The sequence below is a fragment of the Castanea sativa genome, chromosome 10 (genome assembly GCF_040712315.1).
Source record: "Castanea sativa cultivar Marrone di Chiusa Pesio chromosome 10, ASM4071231v1".
In the NCBI taxonomy this organism is placed as follows: Eukaryota; Viridiplantae; Streptophyta; class Magnoliopsida; order Fagales; family Fagaceae; genus Castanea; species Castanea sativa.
Window position 1 is genome coordinate 24,501,268 of NC_134022.1, and position 20,220 is coordinate 24,521,487.

Here is a 20,220-nt window from a genome sequence, read left to right on the forward strand (position 1 = left end):
TGTAATTGCCATCCTACTTCCATTCTTGTTTGTAATCTTCAAAGCTTTCTCCCTCTCATTATCATAGATTTTAAGAATGTCACTCTTCAAAATATTTCTTGAGACAAGTTTAAACAGAGGTTGAAGAGAAGCCACAAATTCGCTAAACCCAATGTGGTCAACTATTGAAAGGGGGGTATTAATGTAGGATGACCATACGAGCAAGATTATTCCTCTCTTTGACTTGATCAAATTGGTAAGCATTTAAACTCATAGTTTCATCCACCTTATTTTGCTGTTTAATTAAGACTTGTTGTCACATATCCCTTATATCTTTAAACTTCAACTGTGGACATTTTGCTAAATAATTACGCAAATGGTTTGTACCTTGGCTAGAATCACCCAAGTAAAGTTTGATACAATGATGACATTGGGTTTTAAATTTTCCATTAACATTCTTCCTTGTAAAATGATCCCAAACATCTAAGGTAGTCTTTCTTTTTCTACTTGTATCCAAGTCCTCATTTGTCGGCTCTTGCTCTCCCTCTTCCTCTGTCCCTTCTTGTTCCTCTACCTCTAAGTCTTCTTCCACTAAGTCCACCACCGGGGATTTTGGACTCCTAATTGGTTCAAAAGTTTGGGAGTTAGAATCAAAACAAATATTCACAAATTTATTATTACACATATTCATTGATTAATATGCACAAATTCATAATTACACATATTCACAAATTCTATCAACCCAATCATAATTAAACATGATTAACTACAAATTCAAACACTTACTCGTTATTTGATGGGCATAAAGGTGATGGTGATCCTGAGGGTGAGCTGCCAGGCGACAATGGCGAGGGTGATCATGAAAATGGCGAAGGAAACCACATAGCTAGCAAAGGACAACGTCCAGTTCTCAAGGGAGAGCCGCTTGGTGAGGAAGAACTAGATTTGTTTGTGTCTTCCATCTCCGTTTTAGGCTCTGCATTCCCAACAAACACAAAAAACAATAAACAATTTCTTCCATTAAACAAACTATGCAGATATGAAGGGAAAGAACAGGGAATGTACAAGCTCTCATTTTTACAACAAAATTTCAAGCTCTCACCTTGTAATTGACACTGTCATATTTGCATTTGGCAATAATGTACAAACCTATTTAAAGGAAAATTATTATGTACTTAGTAAACTAGAACAATGCAATGATCATTTCATAAACTTAAAATTATATACTATCAAATTCTTAATAAACAATACAATGACCAGTAACCGGTAACATTTCTTAATAAACAGTAAAATTATATACTATCAAATGATCTTCCTATTTACCAATAACCAGTAACATTTCTTAATAAACAGTTTTCAAAATTTCCATATTACATTCTTCTACAATTATATACTATCAAGTATCAAATTCTAGAACAATTTCAAGTAAACCCATATATCCATTTCACATATAAATATCCTTTCACCTATGGCTTCCACCATCGCTCCAACAAAAATGAGGAAAATAGCATAGAATTGCAAAATTTTAAGTAGAGAAGTAACATACAATCCAGCATTGATAAAACCCACTTGCTGAAAAGTGAGAATCACTTACTTTTCAGTTGACATGAACTAGCAAGAAAGAAAATGTTACAAATTTCTGAAGAGAGAAAGAAGCAGAGTACGGTGTACTTTAGGAAGAGCGTGGCTGCAACAAATAGTGTCAAAGCAAGAGAATGAGGAGGCATGAGAGGCAGAGACAGTAGTTGTGGCCCTTGTGACTGTGTGAGGTGTGAGGTCGTGTGCTATGTGAGGACCATGTGAGGTCGTGTGCTTTGTGAGGACCGTGTGAGGTTGTGTGCTGTGTGCGCTTTTGTGAGGCAGTGAAGGTGAGGAGGGAGGCGTGAGTTGCTGCTGAAAAATGAGGGAGTTAGGGTAAGATTATAGCTATATATATATATATAGGGGTTTTTTAGTAATTTCATAATTACCGGGCCGGGTCCAAGTTCAGGCCGGGTTTTGGGCCAAATTTTTTATAAAACCCGGACCCGCTTCGGGTTTTTTTTTTAAACCCATACCCGACCATATTCCTTATTGGACTTGGTGAAACCCGGCCCATTAGGGTCAGGCCGAGCCGAATACCCATGGGTCGGGCAGAAATTTTCATTCGTAATGAGATAGATTTATTAAATTAAATGTGTCTTTTTATTGATTTTTGAAAATTAGAAATTGAAAACAGCATTTTACATGTTTTCAGTTTCCTTCATAAATTGAGTTTTAAGAATAGTTTTTGTTTTTTGTCCATTTTAAGTTGCCAAACAAGTTTTTTAGTTTCAAAAATTAAAAATTGTTTTTGAAAATAAAAAATAAGGAAAAAAAACAGTTACTAAATATACTCTAAAATGGTGATGTATAACACTTGAAATACAGGAGGGCCACAATCATGACAACAATAACTTTGAGGGGCCCGGTAGATAATCTAGTACACTATGAAAGAGTACGAAATCGTTGAGCGTGGGGAGGAGAATCATGGCCCCCAAAGTAGCAATAGAGGTTAGAAAAACTTGTATGGTCCATGAGATCCCAAATGCCCATCTGCATTGGGTCCCTTTTGGGCCTTATTTTGCACCGACTGTCCTTTTCTTTTTTTCTCTTAATATATTATATCATATATTTCACTATATAATAAAAACTATGTTCTAAAAATCATACTAAAAAAATGGCAGAATCAATATTTTATCTCTAAAGAGCCAAAAAATGGAGAAAAAAAATTAAGAAGTATACTAAAATTCAAAACTAATTAACAAATGAAAAATAAAATGAGCATCTATTTAGTATAAACAATAAAACAAATATAAACAAAAGAAAAATAATTCCATAATAACCATTTCTTAGATACAATTTAACTCATTCCATAAATTAGAATAGTACAACCTCTCTATAAACGAGTTGGCAGACTATTGGTTTATGGTTCTTACTGGTTATTAATACAAGTCATACATATTTGTCAATTTTTTTTTTTTTTAGTTTGGAAGTTTTTCTTTTTCTTTTTTTTGTTTGAAATTTAAATTGCACTATTCCCATAATAGTGACGTTCCATTTTCAATAGTAGTTTTCCATGATATGTTAAGTGATGCAATCAAAAGATTCAAAACTTATTTATTACCAAAAAAATATTATAGATTTTAAAAGATTCATCTGCCTCTTCGAAGATCCAAAACTAAGGTAAGAGTGCAATTTCACTACATAATCACTAAATCTAGAATTTAATGATTGTAATGGAGAATCATAATCTATTGCAAAAAAAAAAAAAAAAAAGGCGGCTAAACACATCATAGTCTTAGCCACATACACAATCATTTAAATTTTTTTTATAATAAGTCAAACACCTAACACCAACAAAATGAAATATAGCTAGGTATAGTCAATACAGAATCACAAACATAAATTCACATACAATAAAATATATTTTTAATGTTCATTGGATTTTTTTTTTGTTAGTAAAAGGGTAGTTTCATTTTTTGGTTTGGAAGGGGGCCACGAATATGGATTAGGTAGACATTTAATTTTACGGGTTCTTTAAGCAAACTTTTAATTTGGGGGAAGAAGTTTCAATTTTGAGGAGCCATGCATCAAAAAAAATTAAAATTTGGCCTTCGGGAGGGACCCCTTTGGTCCTCAAGAAATTCCATCATTGGTCGTAGTTATGTTATGTCAGCAGCCAAGTGGCTACATTCTTTTTGCTCTATATCTATATGAGTGCTATCAATAAATTCAATACATTAAAACTCTATATACCAAAAAAGTTTAGCAATTTTGTAATGGTATTCTAGTTATATAATATATTATAAGCATATTTAAAAAAACCCCTATATACTAATTTCGTGTTCGTATATTCTAATAAGTATTACTGTTTTTTAGAAAAAAAATTAAAACAAATAACATAATTTGTTCTCTAAGTCAAACAATAATTTTAGATTACTACTCCAATTGATACAAAATACCAAAATTTTCAATAAATTTAAAAAGAATTTCATTATTTATTTTAATAAAAAAATTAAATTACAATTTTTTTTTTAATAAAAATTTAGTCTTACGCATTTTGAAATTCTATTATTGAAATAATTTCTTAGTTTTTATGATTTTGGATTACTTCATGGATCACAAAGCTTAAAGCCACCATAGGGATGAGGCGAGATGTGTTTCTGCTCTATCATAGCCTTATATACCTGTCTTATTTCTTGAGCATGGCAAGATATTTTTTCAGAACTCACATCTGTCCCCACCTCAGTAACAAATAAAGTCAAAAATATAATAAGGCGAAAATAAATTCTTAGAACTTTCTCAACATGACTATTGGTTTGCAATTGCTTAAGAGACAAAAATTGTGAGGGTGTGAACAGTTTACAGGTCTTTATAACATTGATAGAAAATGTAAGAATTATACGATCGTCTTGGGATACATTTGTAAGGGTTAAGGCATAATTTCAATGCCCTGGAGTCAATACAATGTGGACTCATGGTAAAAATCTGACACTATTAAAAAAAATTTGTTTTAGAAACAAACTAACTGTTAAACACACACACGCTTAATTACACTCCCTCACCAAGCTCAAACATTTGACACTAATAATTGATTCAATCCAATTCTATCAATCAAGGAAGTTAATACCGTACCGGAGGCTGTACCAATTTAGCCACCGGTACGATATATTTCGGATACCGGTCAATACCAGTGTACTGTTTTGGATTTACCGCTATTTTATATATATATATATATATATATATATATATATAAACACACACACACACACACACACACACACAAAATCTCTATTTACACCCACATACACACACAAACTCTCCAACATTTAGTCTCATAAATACCTTCCATTTCAACTAAAGATCAACTGGAGATTAGAATTGATGCAGGTAAAACAATTAAAAAGAAAAAGAAAATGGAACTCTTAATTTAAACACCAAATCCAAATTAAGTAAAAGAATTGGAGAGATTAAATGTTAGGTGAAATAATGAAATTATCTACAAAATACTTTCATTATTGATTATTTTAGAGACAAAACCTGCCACAATTACAAAAAAAAAAAAAAACACACACACACACACAGCATTTTGTGTTTTGGTCCGGTACGCGACCGGTACAGCCAGAATTCGCCGGTATGGCCGATACGGCCGGTATTTTTTTCGATACAAAATAGAAGTGTATCGGTACCTGTACCCTGGCCGGTACATATTGTACCGGCCGGTACCGGTACGGTATCGACCACCTTGCTATCAATTCAAAATAAAAATGAGCCTCTTTATCTCCTTGTTAATGCAGATATTCTCTACGGTCTGCACTCAATTCAAATTGGTGAATTTGATTGAAACTAGAATGAAATTTAATTCTCCAAAAAAAAAATTGGAATGAAACTTATAGCTAAAAAATTCCACATCAATAAAAATCCAATTGGGTGCATTTTAATCTTATACCATTTTCTCCTTGGCTATTTATTATTTAAGCTAGGTAAATTTTGTGATTAGTAAATAATAGACATCCATTTTTCTTAACCAACAATACTGTCAATAAGAGTCAAAGAGAATACCTCAAAGAGATTCCAATTAAGCAGTTAATACTATATATAAAGACACTACTTTTATATATACTATTGATAACAGGATTCCAGGTTTGGTTTTTAACTTTTTACATTCTAAAATACCCTCACATACATTTTTAAACTCTCTAAAATACCTCTATCATTTAATTAAATAATTTTAAATTAAAAAACACAAACGGGTTAAAAGAGTAACTTATTGTTCTTAAGTTTTAGGTTTTTTTTTTTTTTTTGAAAAATTAGGTTTTTTCATTTATCTTCTCTATTTAGCCTAAAACTTAGGACTTTATCTCTATCTCATTGTTAAACATTATTTCACATTATCTTACCTCTTTTTATATTAAAAAAACACAGTTATTTATATATCACTTTTAAACATTATAACACTAAAAAAAAAAAAAACAAATAATTAAATAAATAAAAGCATTATTGTACGCGCAAAACACGTGTTGTGAGGATACTTCCCCAATTAATCGGATTTATCCGCTTTGGGGAGCCAGTCCCTCACGGTTTATCGGCTCGTCCCCGAGTGCAGGCAGGATTTTCACCTCGACCAAGGACTGGCCTTGTAATCGCAGGCTTGACACCAAGTCCCACATCGGTTAGAGTTCCCTCCCACACATGGTTTATAAGCTTCTGGAGCAACCATGTGTGTAAGTGGTACACACATGGTTGCTCCAGAAGCTTATAAACCATGTGTGGGAGGGAACTCTAACCGATGTGGGACTTGGTGTCAAGCCTGCGATTACAAGGCCAGTCCTTGGTCGAGGTGAAAATCCTGCCTGCACTCGGGGACGAGCCGATAAACCGTGAGGGACTGGCTCCCCAAAGCGGATAAATCCGATTAATTGGGGAAGTATCCTCACACGTGTAATGAGTCTAGTACACACACATGAAAGAATTTCAAACTATGATGTTCACTTTTTTATTATCAAGTTGAGGTACCAATAAATTTTTGGTGTAAACATGATTCAAACCTCAAATATCTTATTTAAAGATAAGAGGTGTTATTAATAATGTTATATTAAACACTAACCATCATGGCTTTTGAGTGGAGTTGTGGTGTGCCTTTGTGTTAGAACATATTTTCCTCTCTCTTGTGTGTGTGTTTGTTTCTTAAATAAAATAAAATAAAATAAAAAGACCATGCCAGTTTTGTGGTTAGTATTCTATGTGGGACTTCATGTGAATATTCCAACAAATTTGAATGCAGAATTGAAGCTTTTTATTTCCCTTCCTTTGGTGGTTAAACACTAACCTTAAGTGTTTAATTTAGGTATATCAACTTTAAAGCATCTTTTAAGTCTTGCACTTAGCATGACCACATATAATTAAGTGGTCCTGCTGGGATGTTTATCATCCACAAGCTCATGATATAGGGGATTTCATGATACACATATGCAAGGTGCACATGGTCACTAATCAGGACCATCAAATTTTGATGGGCTTAAAAAGCCTTAATTGATTGTGGTCCAATTTATTGATTATTCTAGCGGCTTGATCGGTACATGCATTGCAAATGGACCATTCCAATCCTTTAAGGCAGAAGTCAACATCAGATCGGATGGTAGGAAGTTATTAGTCAAAAATATGGTTACCCATCAGACAGTTGAAGTCGATGATGGTGATGATCTAATCTAATCAGCCATCAGACATACCCAGGGCCAGGTATGTCTGTCGTGAAAATGGATTTCCTATGAGTGAAGTCCATAGAAAATTAAAGGTTGTCGGGGTTACCTCATTGCCTCACGTCACGCTTTGATTAGTGAGTATGAGTTTTTGGAGTTTAGGGTTTAGACACATGATTGTGAGAAGGAAACGAGTTTGAAATGGAATGATAGAAAATATAATTTGTATAAATTTACTCTTAAACCCTTATTAAATAAAAAAATAACAAATTTTATTTTTATTAAAAAGTTACTAACCTCGTCACACACGCAAAGCACGTGCGATGGGGTCTTTTTTAGTGATCCTATTTTGTAGAAAAAAAATGTGTTTTTTTTATTATAATTTTATACATATAATTTTTATTTTGAAAATTTAATTTATAAGTGGATAAATTAATTTGAAAGTTAACAGGAGATGAAACTTTTTTTTAATGGTCCTATTTTGTTGAAAAATTGTGTTTTTTTAATTTTATATATATAATTTTTATTTTGAAAATCTAATTTATAAATGGATTAAGTAATTTGAAAATTTATAGGAAAGTTGTCATATTTTTTAGGCAATGTTTTAGCGAGAGTTAGAGTTGAATTTTTACCAGATTGTCCTGTAGTTTTATCTTTACTTAAACATAGGATATATGAGCATTTTTGAACTAAAAAAATGAGGAATTCAAATAGGGAAGCTCCTTAAATGATAATATAGATACATGGATAAAAACTTCATTTACAAAAAAAAAAAAAGAACCCACAACACAGATGAGGGGAAAAATATATATGGAGGGAGAAATAAAAATGAACACACCACTATAAAAAAAAAAAAAAAAAAAAAAAGGAATCAGAATCAACATAAAAAAGACAAAAACGGACGAAGAAAAGACAAAAACTAAAATAATAATAAAACGTTGTATGGTGGATATTTTTGTTAGAACACCCCCAAACCATTTTACAGCTCATTCTCTCACCCATTTTTTTCCTCATTTAGGGAGAAAAGAATTTACCTCTTAAAATCATTCCAACCAAAAGCTCAAAAATATCCACTTTTCTTTCCATTCCCCTAAAATTATCCCAACCAAATGAGTCCCAAGTGAAAATACAATTTTTACTAGTAAATGATAATCATGGTTAAGCAATGTAGGCAAAATTGCATAAAAGACTACATAGCAAAATATTTGTGACAAAGTTAAAAGGTTGAAGTGGTTTAAATATTTTAGGAGTTTTTTTTTTTTTTTTTTGAAAAATACACACACACACATATATATAGGAGAAGGGAATGAGATGAGAGAATACACTCACACGTCAACACCAAAACTACATGCTGCAGTTAGTGTCGCAGAGCAAGTGATAAACCATTTCTCAATATCACACCTTACCGATATGGGACGACTCAACAACACTTGAGTATTTTTTTTTTTTTGAGAAACACACACACACACACACACACATATATATATATATAGGAGAAAAGAGATAAAATAAGGGAATACACTCACACGTCAACACCAAAACTGCATGCGGCAATTAGTGTAGCAGAGTAAGTGATAAACCCCTTCTCAATATCACATATTTCCGATGTGGGACGACTCAACAACACTTGAGTATCTTTTTTTTTTTTTAGAAACAAACACACACACACATAGATATATATATATATATATATATATATATATATATATATATATATATATATATATAAAAGAAAGGCAATAGTTTAAGAGAAGTAAATTGTGCAAATTGACAAATAGGGTGTTTGACAGCCTTAGCTTATGTGATAATGCATTGCTTGTGTGACTTCAAGGTTTGGTGTATGAAATCTAGCAACTCATTATGGACTTGCGCTCACCATTGTTGCATCTTCAAGCTAAAACCAACCGTACTTACAAACAAAATGCAATGTAGGAGAGATATAATAATCCATATAGAAGCATATAGCAAAGAATAATACGATTATAAAATTTTTTTAAAAAAATAAAAAAAAGTAAAGAATAATATGAGTGAGTGGTAGAGAGAGGAGGTGTAGTTGAGTTGTTACAAGACAAAGTGCCAAAGATAGTGTTTTGTGTTTTGGGAGATTTTCATAGTACTCTAAAGAATGATGATGAAGCAAAGAGAAATGACACTTAGGTTGTGTTGCTAAATAAAGTAGACTCAATGTAGGACTTGCTGAATTGGAGGATAAGAGTATTGAACATTAAGGCAAATGGGTATCAAATTAAGTTCCTTTGGAGTAGTGTGAACTTTGGTTTTAGCTACCTCCTTTCTACAAAATGTCTACTTTCCTTTTTATACATGAAAGTCTTGGCTTTTTAGATTGAAATCCAAGGGTTGAGGCGCCAAATTCTCATTGAACTCTTTGCCCCCCGCTTTGACATGATTTAGGGAAAGGTGCAGAGTATTGTCTTGTATTTGGTGAACTCAATGACAACTGATTTTATTTTAGCATTTAACACAATAAAATAATATAAACAACATAATAAAATAATATATTTATTACAATAAACAACAATCATCACCAACAACACAATGAAATAATATATCTTTTAATAAATAAATAAATTTGCATCTAAGCTACAATGCACATGCAAAGATGGATGTGCATTGTAGCTCAGCGACTAAAAATTTTGACTTTTTAAGTATTTTGTTATATTTGATTAGTAAATTTAGCATTTTAGCAATTTGCCTCCACCAAAACTAATGCTATGTCTTTTATACATATGTTGCTCAGCACAACATAGAGTAAATAGGATATGCAAGGGTGAGCTTCTAGACTACACCATAGTATACCATGCCACTGCTCTCTACGCTCCCCTAGATACGTTGTAGGCTTGAACCATACAGTGAAAGAATAAATCAAATAATCAATTGGGTCAATCTGAAGAGCGCTCAAAACGTGCTAAATTGATGGATCATGAATATAAACACTCAATGGTGATGGGCCTTTCAAATAGCCTTGAATTGGCCTTTGGGTCAATCTTGAGCAATTGGGCATTTGGCAGTTTTTGGCTAAAGTAATGGATTTTGTAATTTATCTTTTTCATTTATACTATAGTGTAAAAAGTATAAGTTGCTCCAAATTCATCCATTTGCAAAACAATTTTGAATGCCTTTGGATTTAGGGCACTTGTTCAAATTACAAACTAAATTTAATGGTCAGAGGGCAACGGTCCTTAACGACTTTAAATGGAACCAATTCTATGACTTCACTAAAAGGGGTGTAATTTGACTTGAGAATCGAAGGCCAGGTGGTAAAACACTCTCCTAGTCTCTTGTCTTTATTCGGAGAATTCTCCGAGAACTTGAAGTTACAATCAACTAAATCATTAGAGATCTTGAAGGGTCTCTTTCAATAATACATGTCATATTCTTCAAGAGTTTCTTTTTGTTCATGGAAAGTAATATTTGACTTCATTAGGACAAAAAACCATTCACCTTATATCGTTGAGATTTTATACTATAGTGTATTTTTTTTTAATTCCTTTTTTCGTCCTCCCTTTTTTGGTACCTTAAACTTGTAGGTTTTTTTTTTTTTTAATTTTTATTTTTAAAGTAGAGTTTTAACTTGTTGCGTCTACTTACTCTTTATCATTAAACCAAGACACTAATCAGTTTTTGGTGTAGGTAATGATTGAACCTCAAATTTTTTATTAAACTATAAGAGACTTTACCAATTAAACTAACTTGTAGTTTAATGCTACGCTATTAATATATAATTTGAAACTCTCTTATGTGTAATATGTGCATTGGTTTGGTAGAATTTAGACTCTTAAATAAATAGGATTAATAGCCTATTTGGAATTTCTATAGGAGAATAAAGAATTGAAGAATAATCCAAAAGAAAATAAGAAGTCCTCTGTTAGCACTCCAAAGCATATCTTGTAAATGTCACCACATTAGTCAAATGAATGGCTCTCTTGATTGCCATCTAGTCCCATCTTAACACTTGGATACAAGAATACACCACTAACATAGACGTTAAGGCGAAAAATGGAGCTGTCATGTAAAGTTATTTTTTTCTATTATTATTTTACTTTTCCAAATTACACTACTAAGACTGAAGAGAAGAAAAAAGTGAAGAATAATCTAAGTCATATATCCTATGATGTACTTGAAGAAAATAAGAAGTCCTCTGCAAGCACTCCAAAGCATGTCCTGTAAATGTCACCACGTTTGTCAAATGAATGGCTCTTTTGATTGCTATCTGGTCCCATCTTAACACTTAAGTATGAGAACACATCACTAACTTAGATGTTAAGGCGAAAAATGGAGTTGCCATGTAAAGTTATTTTTTCTATTATTGTTATGCTTATCCAAGTCACACTAATGAGACCGAAGAGAAGAAAGAAGTGAAGAATAATCCAAGTCATATATCCTATAATGCACTTGAATAAAATAAGAAATCCTATATGGGCACTCCAAAGCATGTCCTATATATGTCACCACATTTGTCAAATGAATGGTTCTCTCAATTGCTATCCGGTCTTATCTTAACACTTGGGTACGAGAACACACCACTAACTTAGACATTTGGTGAAAAATGGAGTTGTCATGTAAAGTTATTTTTTCTATTATTTTTTTGCTTGTCCAAATCACACTAATGAGACCGAAGAGAAGAAAGAAGTGAAGAATAATTCAAGTCATATATCCTATGATGCACCTAAATAAAATAAGAAATCCTTTGTGGGCACTCCAAAGCATGTCCTGTATATGTCACCACATTTGTCAAATGAATGGTTCTCTTGATTGCTATCCGGTCTCATCTTAACACTTGGGGTACGAGAACACACCACTAACTTAGACATTTGGTGAAAAATGGAGTTGTCATGTAAAGTTATTTTTTCTATTATTGCTTTGCTTGTCCAAATCACACTAATGACACCGAAAAGAAGAAGGAAGTGAAGAATAATCCAAGTCATATATCGTATGATGCACCCGAAAAAAAATAAGAAGTCCTCTATCAACACTCCAAAGCATGTCCTGTAAATGTCACCACGTTTGTCAAATGAATGACTCTCTTGATTGCTATCTGGTCCCATTTTAACACTTGGGTATAAGAATAAACCATTAACTTAGACGTTAAGGCGAAAAATAGAGTTTTCATGAAATTTTTTTATTATTATTATTGTTTTGATTGTCTAAATCACGCTAATATACATTTAATGTATAATTCAATAGATGACACAACACCTTTAAAATTCATTGCTTCTAAAAAATTTAAAAAAAAAAAACACCTTTAAAATTCATAGTATTATTAAAGGTCATAATATTAATTAAAGCAATAATACCCAAATTAGGAGTCAACAGAGAACCACACATTGCTTTTACAATCTAAATCCAAGTATTACAAAAAGTCATACCATTAATTAGAGCAACCCACTTTGTTTATGAGTTCAAATTTTTAGAACAATAATTGTATCTAGAAGACTAGAATATACTCCATTATTTGGTGCACTTACATACCATGCATGGAGATGCGACGCCTTCCACTCTTAATTCGAAAATATTCCTACTCTCTACTCTTTTATGGTCAAAACTCAAAAATATGTTCACACCTGCCTTGCATGCCACGTGCATAATGCTGAAGACACGGATTTATCAATTATCATAAGCTTTATAAGAAGATTATATCAATGGGAGACCCCTAGACTTTATTTTTATGAATTCATGAGTCTCCTCTCCCACACATCACATTCAAACTTTTGCTATTTTTTTGCAATAACGTGTGGCAAGTAAAATTATGAGCATCTTCTACCTTTCTCTCTCTTTTCTCACACATGCTGTGTATATTCTTTCTTTCTTTCTTTATACTTGTCTATCTTCAAGATTTCTCTATGTTTTGTCTGAACCTATTTATTTTCATCTCCAAAGAGAATTAATGTACAGCTAGCTTTTTAAAGTATATAACTTTTTTCAAGCTACAACTATATTCTTACCCAACAAACAAAATAAACTCATCTAATTGCAAATTGCTGCATATAGACTTTCATACAAGTAGCATTACCGCATCACCTCACTTGAGACCACACAACACAAAGACAAAAGGTAAAGAGAGAGTTGGTGAAATTTTATATAAAAAGAGATCCGATCGAGGAATAAAAAGATATGGTAATGCAAGTTCATTTGTAAGACAAGTTAAGCGAAAATATAATGTAACTTCGGCAGACAAAAAGAGCGAGGGAAAGAAAAGACATGTAATTTTGCAGAGAAAAACGTTGTTTTTGGCGACCATCTTGTAAGTTCTAGGCTTCTAGCAGACATACGAATGAGGGAGATAGACGGTAAAAAGAAAAAAAGTAAAAAATGCGGTGAGCGTGGATCGAACACGCGACCTTCAGATCTTCAGTCTGACGCTCTCCCAACTGAGCTATCCCCGCCGCTTCTGACTATGGTTTCCCATATTAACTAATATTAAACAACTATTCTTCATAATCATTCTTTTAGTATTTCTTTTTCGTGAGGAGAGCTCATAAGTCATTACTGCTTAGTGCCTAGTGTCCATTGGGTCAAGAGTCAAGACAGACTACAGGGAGCTGATGCCTGATAATGATATATAATAATAATATTATCAATTTTCTCTAACGTGCGCATTAGCCCCATTACAATCCTTGTCTCTCTCTTTTTTCTTTTCTTTTTTTCCTGAATTATTGCACCTCTTGAAAAAACAATATAATCTAAACCAAATAAACTTTTAATTAGTCAGGAAATTAAAATATATTGGGAATATTTTTTTTGAGAGGAAGGACATAAAGCTGTTATTAATAGAAGCTGGCTATATCAGCATGAATTACCTAAAAAAAACTATAGTAGGACATATTCCATTCAAAAAAAAAAACTGAGACTTTATAGTATATTTTGTTAGACTATGAGCAATTTTGTACCTTCGACGCGAAGACTTAGAGAAAAACATTGTCTTTCTTAAAACAAACGACCTTTTAAGGTCTTTTGTTGTTATCTACTTATCCCTATCTTTCACTTCAAAAAGATCTCTGTAAAAAATTATTAAAAAAAAAAAAAAAACATTGTTTATACGTGGGCCCACGTCGTGAGGCCCATTGTATACTTCTAAGTTCTGGCCTAATACAAACTATACAATTTAGTTATTGGTTTGGGTTGAATTTTTAGGTCAACAATGACTAAAAGGCCATTGACCATAGATGAATAAAGAGTATAAAGTAGTCTAATTCACAGTGCCCACATAAATTTGGGCCTGTTGACATGGATTAGAACCCGGCCCAACAAGTCAACGATCCAACAGTCCAAAACCAAAAAAAAAAAAAATCAAAACCCTAATTCACATCGCTATATTAATATCAAAACTCTCAAAAGCCACAAAGAAACGCTTCCTTCCTCATAAACCTAGCTCAGGGCTTCTCTCTCTGCAACAAAAGAAATGGTACTCTCTTTTTCTCTCAATCTCACTCTCTCTAGCTTTTACAAGGGTCTGTTTGTTTTGTTTGAAATTAATATGTGTATGTAAAATGATTTTATTTATTTATTTATATTGAAATAAATGAATAGGGAAAAGGAACAGGGAGTTTTGGTAAGAGGAGGAACAAGACCCACACGCTGTGTGTGCGATGTGGACGCAGAAGCTTCCATCTCCAGAAGAGTCGCTGCTCCGCTTGTGCCTATCCAGCTGCCCGTGTCAGAAAATGTATGTGATCTGATTTTCTGGGTTTCTCTTATTTTTCTATGTGTAATATATAAAGGAAGCTAGATTTATTCACTATTAACTTGTTTGGTGAATTGGGTTTTTCTCAAATTCCAAAATGAAACTGAAAATTATGAATTATTTTGCCTTTTCATTTTCGATAATCAGAAACAACTGTTTCTTACAACATTCAACAACACAACACTGGTTTAGTCTAATTTTTTTTTGGGGTTGGCTATGGATTCTCAACAAAGTAGTTAGGGTCGGTCACATGTATTCTTTTCCTGCATTCTATTCTATTGAAGTCATAGTTTATGTTACTTCCTTAATTGACATGTATTGTTATGCTTAGTTGAGCTTTGTTCTTGTTGTTTGTTTTATTATACGCTTTGTTTGGTTGTTTGGAGAATCTACTAGAACAAATGATTGGTGTGACACTTTGTGTGTTAGGTTTGGTTATTTGACATTAAACCTCAAGGTTGCGTTTAGATACATGAATTTGAATTTTAGAGTGATGAATTTGAAATGCCTTAATTCCAAATCCATAAATATTTAAGTATGTCATTCATATGGATTTTAGAAGTTATCTCAAATTCAAAGGATTCTAAGGTTAAAAATCCTAGGCAGATTTGTCAAATCCAAATCCTTGACGCCTTATAAACTATCCAAACAAGTTATTTGGATTTTAATCCCCCAAATCCAAATCCATGTGCCCAAATCCTGCCATTCAAATACACCACAAGTGAAAATGGAGCATAAAGCTACTACTTTGATTTGTGAAGTTTGAATGTTTTCTTAATGAATTTACAACAAGAATAAGCATTATGTTAGCTCTAAGAAAATTGTCATTTCTTCCTTGGTCTCAGTTATCTGATGATTTGTAAGCTAATGGATTTGGTAATCTGTTTTGGTGCATTTTGACTCTCGTCTCTGTCGGTTTTTGCTGATGGGTGTTTCAAACTTTAGTTCTTCACTTGCCCACGCACAATCTCCTGAAACTTTTAGCTTGGTTGGTTGGCATTTTGATTGCCTGTTGCTGCTGTTTAAAGTATTTTGTACTAAGTTTTGAGGAAAGAGGGTTTTATTTTAGATGCTTACCATACTGCACCTTAGGTTCTTTAAGCATTGAAGTTAATTAAGGTGTTTATAATACTCTTGAGATATATGTATCTTGATGTGAATACTCTTGAGATATATGTATCTTGATGTGAGCTGTTGTCTGGGTTTGGTTTCAGATAACTGGAGTGTGAAGGCTATCCGCCGAAAGACAACCGGAACTGGCCGTATGAGGTATCTCCGTAACGTGCCACGCAGGTTCAAGACTAATTTTAGAGAAGGTAAATGTTTATTTATCTATTATATGCATGAATTGTATCAATATGTTTTGGCTGAATGATTGATCATCTTTTTTTGTTTATTTAGGCACTCAAGCAACCCCCAGGAACAAGGGAACAGCTGCTGCATCCTCTTAAAGTTCATAAGAGCAATGTTATTCGGTTTTGTTTGATATTCTTGAATTCTCAAACAATTTTTGGATCATTGTTTAAAGAGAGTTACTTTTTGTTACGAGACATGAGTTGTTTGCAATATTGGAGACTTATAATTTTCTCGGCATCATTTTGATAATCTATGGTCACTATTTTCAATCAGTCTCTTTGTTCTCTTCATTTTTAGTTTTTCAATGCATGTGCCAGATGTGATTATTTCTTGTTTGATGTTTAATATTTTGTCTAAATTTTATGATTTTCGCCATTGATTGGCTTGTGATGACTGTTGCTTTCACGGCATGTTGTGAAATTCATTCCATTAGAAATTCATTCCATTATGGTTCTATGAGACAGTTAACGGACTAAAAAGAGAGTATTGATGGGTTGAGAGAAATTATACAGTTTTTTGGTGGGTCATGTTACTTGTTTATCATTTCATTAAAAGGCTTCCATTTATTTAAAATTGTTGAGTGAGTAATCAGTTTTTGTTTTTAAAAAAAAATTTGTCTCAATAATTTTAAACAAGTGGGGGAGTCTTTAAGTGGAATGGTGGACCATATCACTTGTCCACCATGAGAACTTTATAATTTCTCCGATATTGGATACATGCTTTCACTTTTCTTTTTCTTTTTTGGTAAAAAATGATAATTCATTAACACAAAACGCAGAGAAACAAAAGCAGAAAAAACTTAAGGTTTGTTTGGATACAATTGAAAATGCTGTATCAAAATAATTTTTAAATGTATGAATAATACTGCGGGACTTATTTTTTAATAAAAAAGTTGCTGAAAAGTGTATGCACAATAACTTTGTCCCCTGAAAGTCTGAAACGTGCACAAAAAAAAAAAAAAAAAAAAAAAAAAAAAAAAAAAAAAAAAAAAACCTTAGTAAGGACAAAGCCTGGTACAACAGTGGCCATAACGGTCCGAAAGGAAAAGGTCTAACAAAGGAGGGAGAGGGGAATTGTAAAAAACCACATCATCAGATTGTTGTGCTCCTAGCCTAGCAAGCCCATCAGCGCAATAATTAGCTTCCCTATAGCAGTGGGACACCTTGACTTGATGAATTTGAGAAATCAGGTGCCTGTAGTCAGCCACAAGAGAAGATTTTACAGCATTAGTACTCCCATAATGATTCATTAGATCAGCAACTACTTTGGCATCTAGCTCAACTTCTAGAGCATTAACACCCAAGTTCAAGCACAAAAATAACCCATCCCTAAGAGCCCAAAGCTCTGCAAGAAAGCTATAAGTTATTCCTATTTTCCTGGAAAAAGCTTGAATCCAAGAGCCAGAAGCATCCCGTACAATACCCCCTCCTCTAGCTGCTCCAGGATTGCCAAGGGAGGAGCCATCAGTATTAAGTTTGAGCCATCCTCTACCCGGTCTTTCCCATCTAATCCTTTGTTCTGCTCGAAGTTTTATGCCAGTAAAGTTTTGAGCACAATAAATATACTTTGAAGCTCTTTGGATCACTTCTCTGTAGACATTTTGAGAAGGGGTTTGGCTATTGAAGACCATTCTATTTCGGTGCTACCATAAGGTCCATATACCAAAAGAAAAGAGAGTACTCCAAGGAAGGAAATGGTGGTGACTTTGCTTGGTTGTTCTACAATTATCATCTAGCCACTTGCGGAGATCCATAGAGAAAAAATCTAAAGGTAGCTCCCCCACTCCAAGAATTTGCCAACATCTAGAAGCTAGGCTACAATCCCTAAGGGTGTGGATGATGGTCTCAGAAGCTTGGTGGCAAAGAAGGCAAGAGGTGCTTACTTGAATTCCTCTAGATGCGAGGCACTCACGAGTTGCTATACTCCTATGGTAGAACATCCAAATAAAAGATTGAACTCTAGGGAGGGTATTCAACTTCCATATCCATTTTCCATTGAATGCAGCCACAGGATTTTCAGATTGGACAACTAGGAGATAGGCACTGTTAAGATTGAAGTTGTCATTTAATGAGGTAGCCCAAATGAGACGATCTTCTTCATTAGCTACATAAGCTCGAGGCATCGCTTGAATTTCCAAGTAAACCTTAGGAGGAAGAATCACGGATATTCTCCTCCAATCCCACCTTGTGGCCGAGGCAACATCCCCAACACTGAGATCTTCATCTCCCCTAGATAAAGGCCCATAGATGAAATTTCTTAATGGTCCCTTTGATGTCCAAGTATCCAACCAGAATTTGAGATTACTGTCACGACCAAGGCTCCATTGTGTTTCTTTTGAAAATATCTCCTTACTTGCCTTCATAGCTTTCCAAGTCCTGGAGTTGGGAAGAGTTTTTTCATTTCTAGAGTTGATTCTTCTAGGAGACATATACTTCTTTTTAAAAGTTTGGCCCCAAAGTGCTTATTTTTCTGTGTGGAATCTCCAATTAAGTTTTGCTAGATATGCTAAATTCCTACCCGCCTCTGTGGGTCGGGTCACTTTGTTCCATTCCACCTAATGAATTTTGCTTTTAGAGTCAGATGATCCCCATAGAAAGTTTTTATTCATTCTATCAAAATAATCAATAATTCTACCCGGTAGAACGGTAGTTTGCATGATGTAAAAGGGATGACACTAGTAGTAGCCTGAATAAGAATTTTCCTTCCCACCAAAGATAACAGGTTGGCTTTCCAACCAGCTAGTCTTCGGTTGACCCTATCCAAGACAAAGCTCAAGTCTTGATTGGACAAACCAGCATGTCTAAGGGGGAAGCCCAAATAAGTTCCTAGATTGGACGTTGAATGAAATCCGAGGATATTGCATAGATTAGCTCTTCCATCTCTATCAATATTAGGCGAGAAAAAGACTTTTGACTTAAGAGAGTTGATTTTTTGCCCTGACATCATGCAAAAATCTTCGAGGGACTCTTTTACACATTGGCAATTAATAGCATCTGCCCTAGCAAATAGCACAAGATCATCTGCAAAGAATAAATGCGAGAAGGCAGGCCCACTAGCCGAGGCTCTAATTGGCTTCCAAATTCCTTTGGTGCACTTATCCTCTATGATTCTACCCAAAGCTTCCATACAAAGGATAAACAAGTATAGAGATAGAGGATCACCTTGATGGATGCCTCTTGAAGGCAGAATGGCTCAAGAGTGCCTCCATTGAAGAGAATAGATGTTGAGGTTGAGGACACGTAATTCATGATGATTTGGATGAGATCAGCAGGAAAATTGGTTGTATGCCAGACTTCCCTTATGAAAGACCATTCCAATCTATCATAAGCCTTTTCTAAGTCGATTTTAATGACCATAAAGCCTATATTTCCTTTCTTCCGGCTATCAATATGGATAATCTCCTGGACAATAATAGCATTGTCCACACCTTTCCTCCCTGGCACAAAGGCAGCTTGGTAGGGTGAGACTAGCTTTTCCAAGTAGGGTCTGATCATGGCAACAATGATCTTAGTTATGATTTTATACACTGAGTTATAAAGGCTTTATAGGTCCGAAGTTCCCTATCGTTTCTGGTCCTTTAATCTTAGGAATAAGAGCTATAAGGGTCTAGTTGAGGACAAAAGGAATCTTCTTTGAGTGGAAAATTCTTTTGATCTTTTCAATGACTGATCCACCAACCACAAGCCAAAATCTTTGGAAGAAACCAACGTGAAGACCATCTGGACCAAGGGATTTGAAAGGCTTTAGGGACCATAAGGCCTACTTGATTTCACCCTCATGAACAGGCAAGTTGAGCATCTCATCATCTGAAAGCGAGGGGAAGAAGTTCTAGCTCACTCATCGGAGCAATTCTAGGGGAAGAAGTAAGCTTAGAAGTGAAAAGTTTGCAAAAACTATTCCGGATAAAGCTTATGACTGAATCTACATCATTTATCCAATCTCCTTGAGCATCTTTTAAATTGA

At 33.8% G+C, this 20,220-nt stretch overlaps 1 protein-coding gene and 1 non-coding gene across 2 annotated transcripts; one reads left to right on the forward strand and one right to left on the reverse strand.

Annotated features, from left to right (window-relative positions):
- Positions 1 to 13,530: 13,530 nt before the first annotated feature.
- On the reverse strand, positions 13,531 to 13,603 carry TRNAF-GAA (transfer RNA phenylalanine (anticodon GAA)). The gene has a single exon. It is a non-coding gene; the product is annotated as a tRNA-Phe (tRNA).
- Positions 13,604 to 14,517: 914 nt separating this feature from the next.
- Positions 14,518 to 16,529, forward strand: LOC142613219 (large ribosomal subunit protein eL37z). The gene is made up of 4 exons (XM_075785460.1): positions 14,518 to 14,622; positions 14,748 to 14,883; positions 16,116 to 16,217; positions 16,303 to 16,529. The coding sequence occupies exons 1-4, from the start codon at positions 14,620 to 14,622 to the stop codon at positions 16,350 to 16,352; spliced, it is 291 nt and encodes a 96-aa protein (XP_075641575.1). The 5' UTR covers positions 14,518 to 14,619; the 3' UTR covers positions 16,353 to 16,529.
- Positions 16,530 to 20,220: the final 3,691 nt, after the last annotated feature.

Excerpts from the sequence above, each read along its gene's own strand:
- LOC142613219 (XM_075785460.1), top strand. Across the intron at positions 14,884-16,115 it reads AGCTGCCCGTGTCAGAAAAT|ATAACTGGAGTGTGAAGGCT; the intron begins GTATGTGATCTG and ends GTTTGGTTTCAG. Across the intron at positions 16,218-16,302 it reads CAAGACTAATTTTAGAGAAG|GCACTCAAGCAACCCCCAGG; the intron begins GTAAATGTTTAT and ends TTGTTTATTTAG.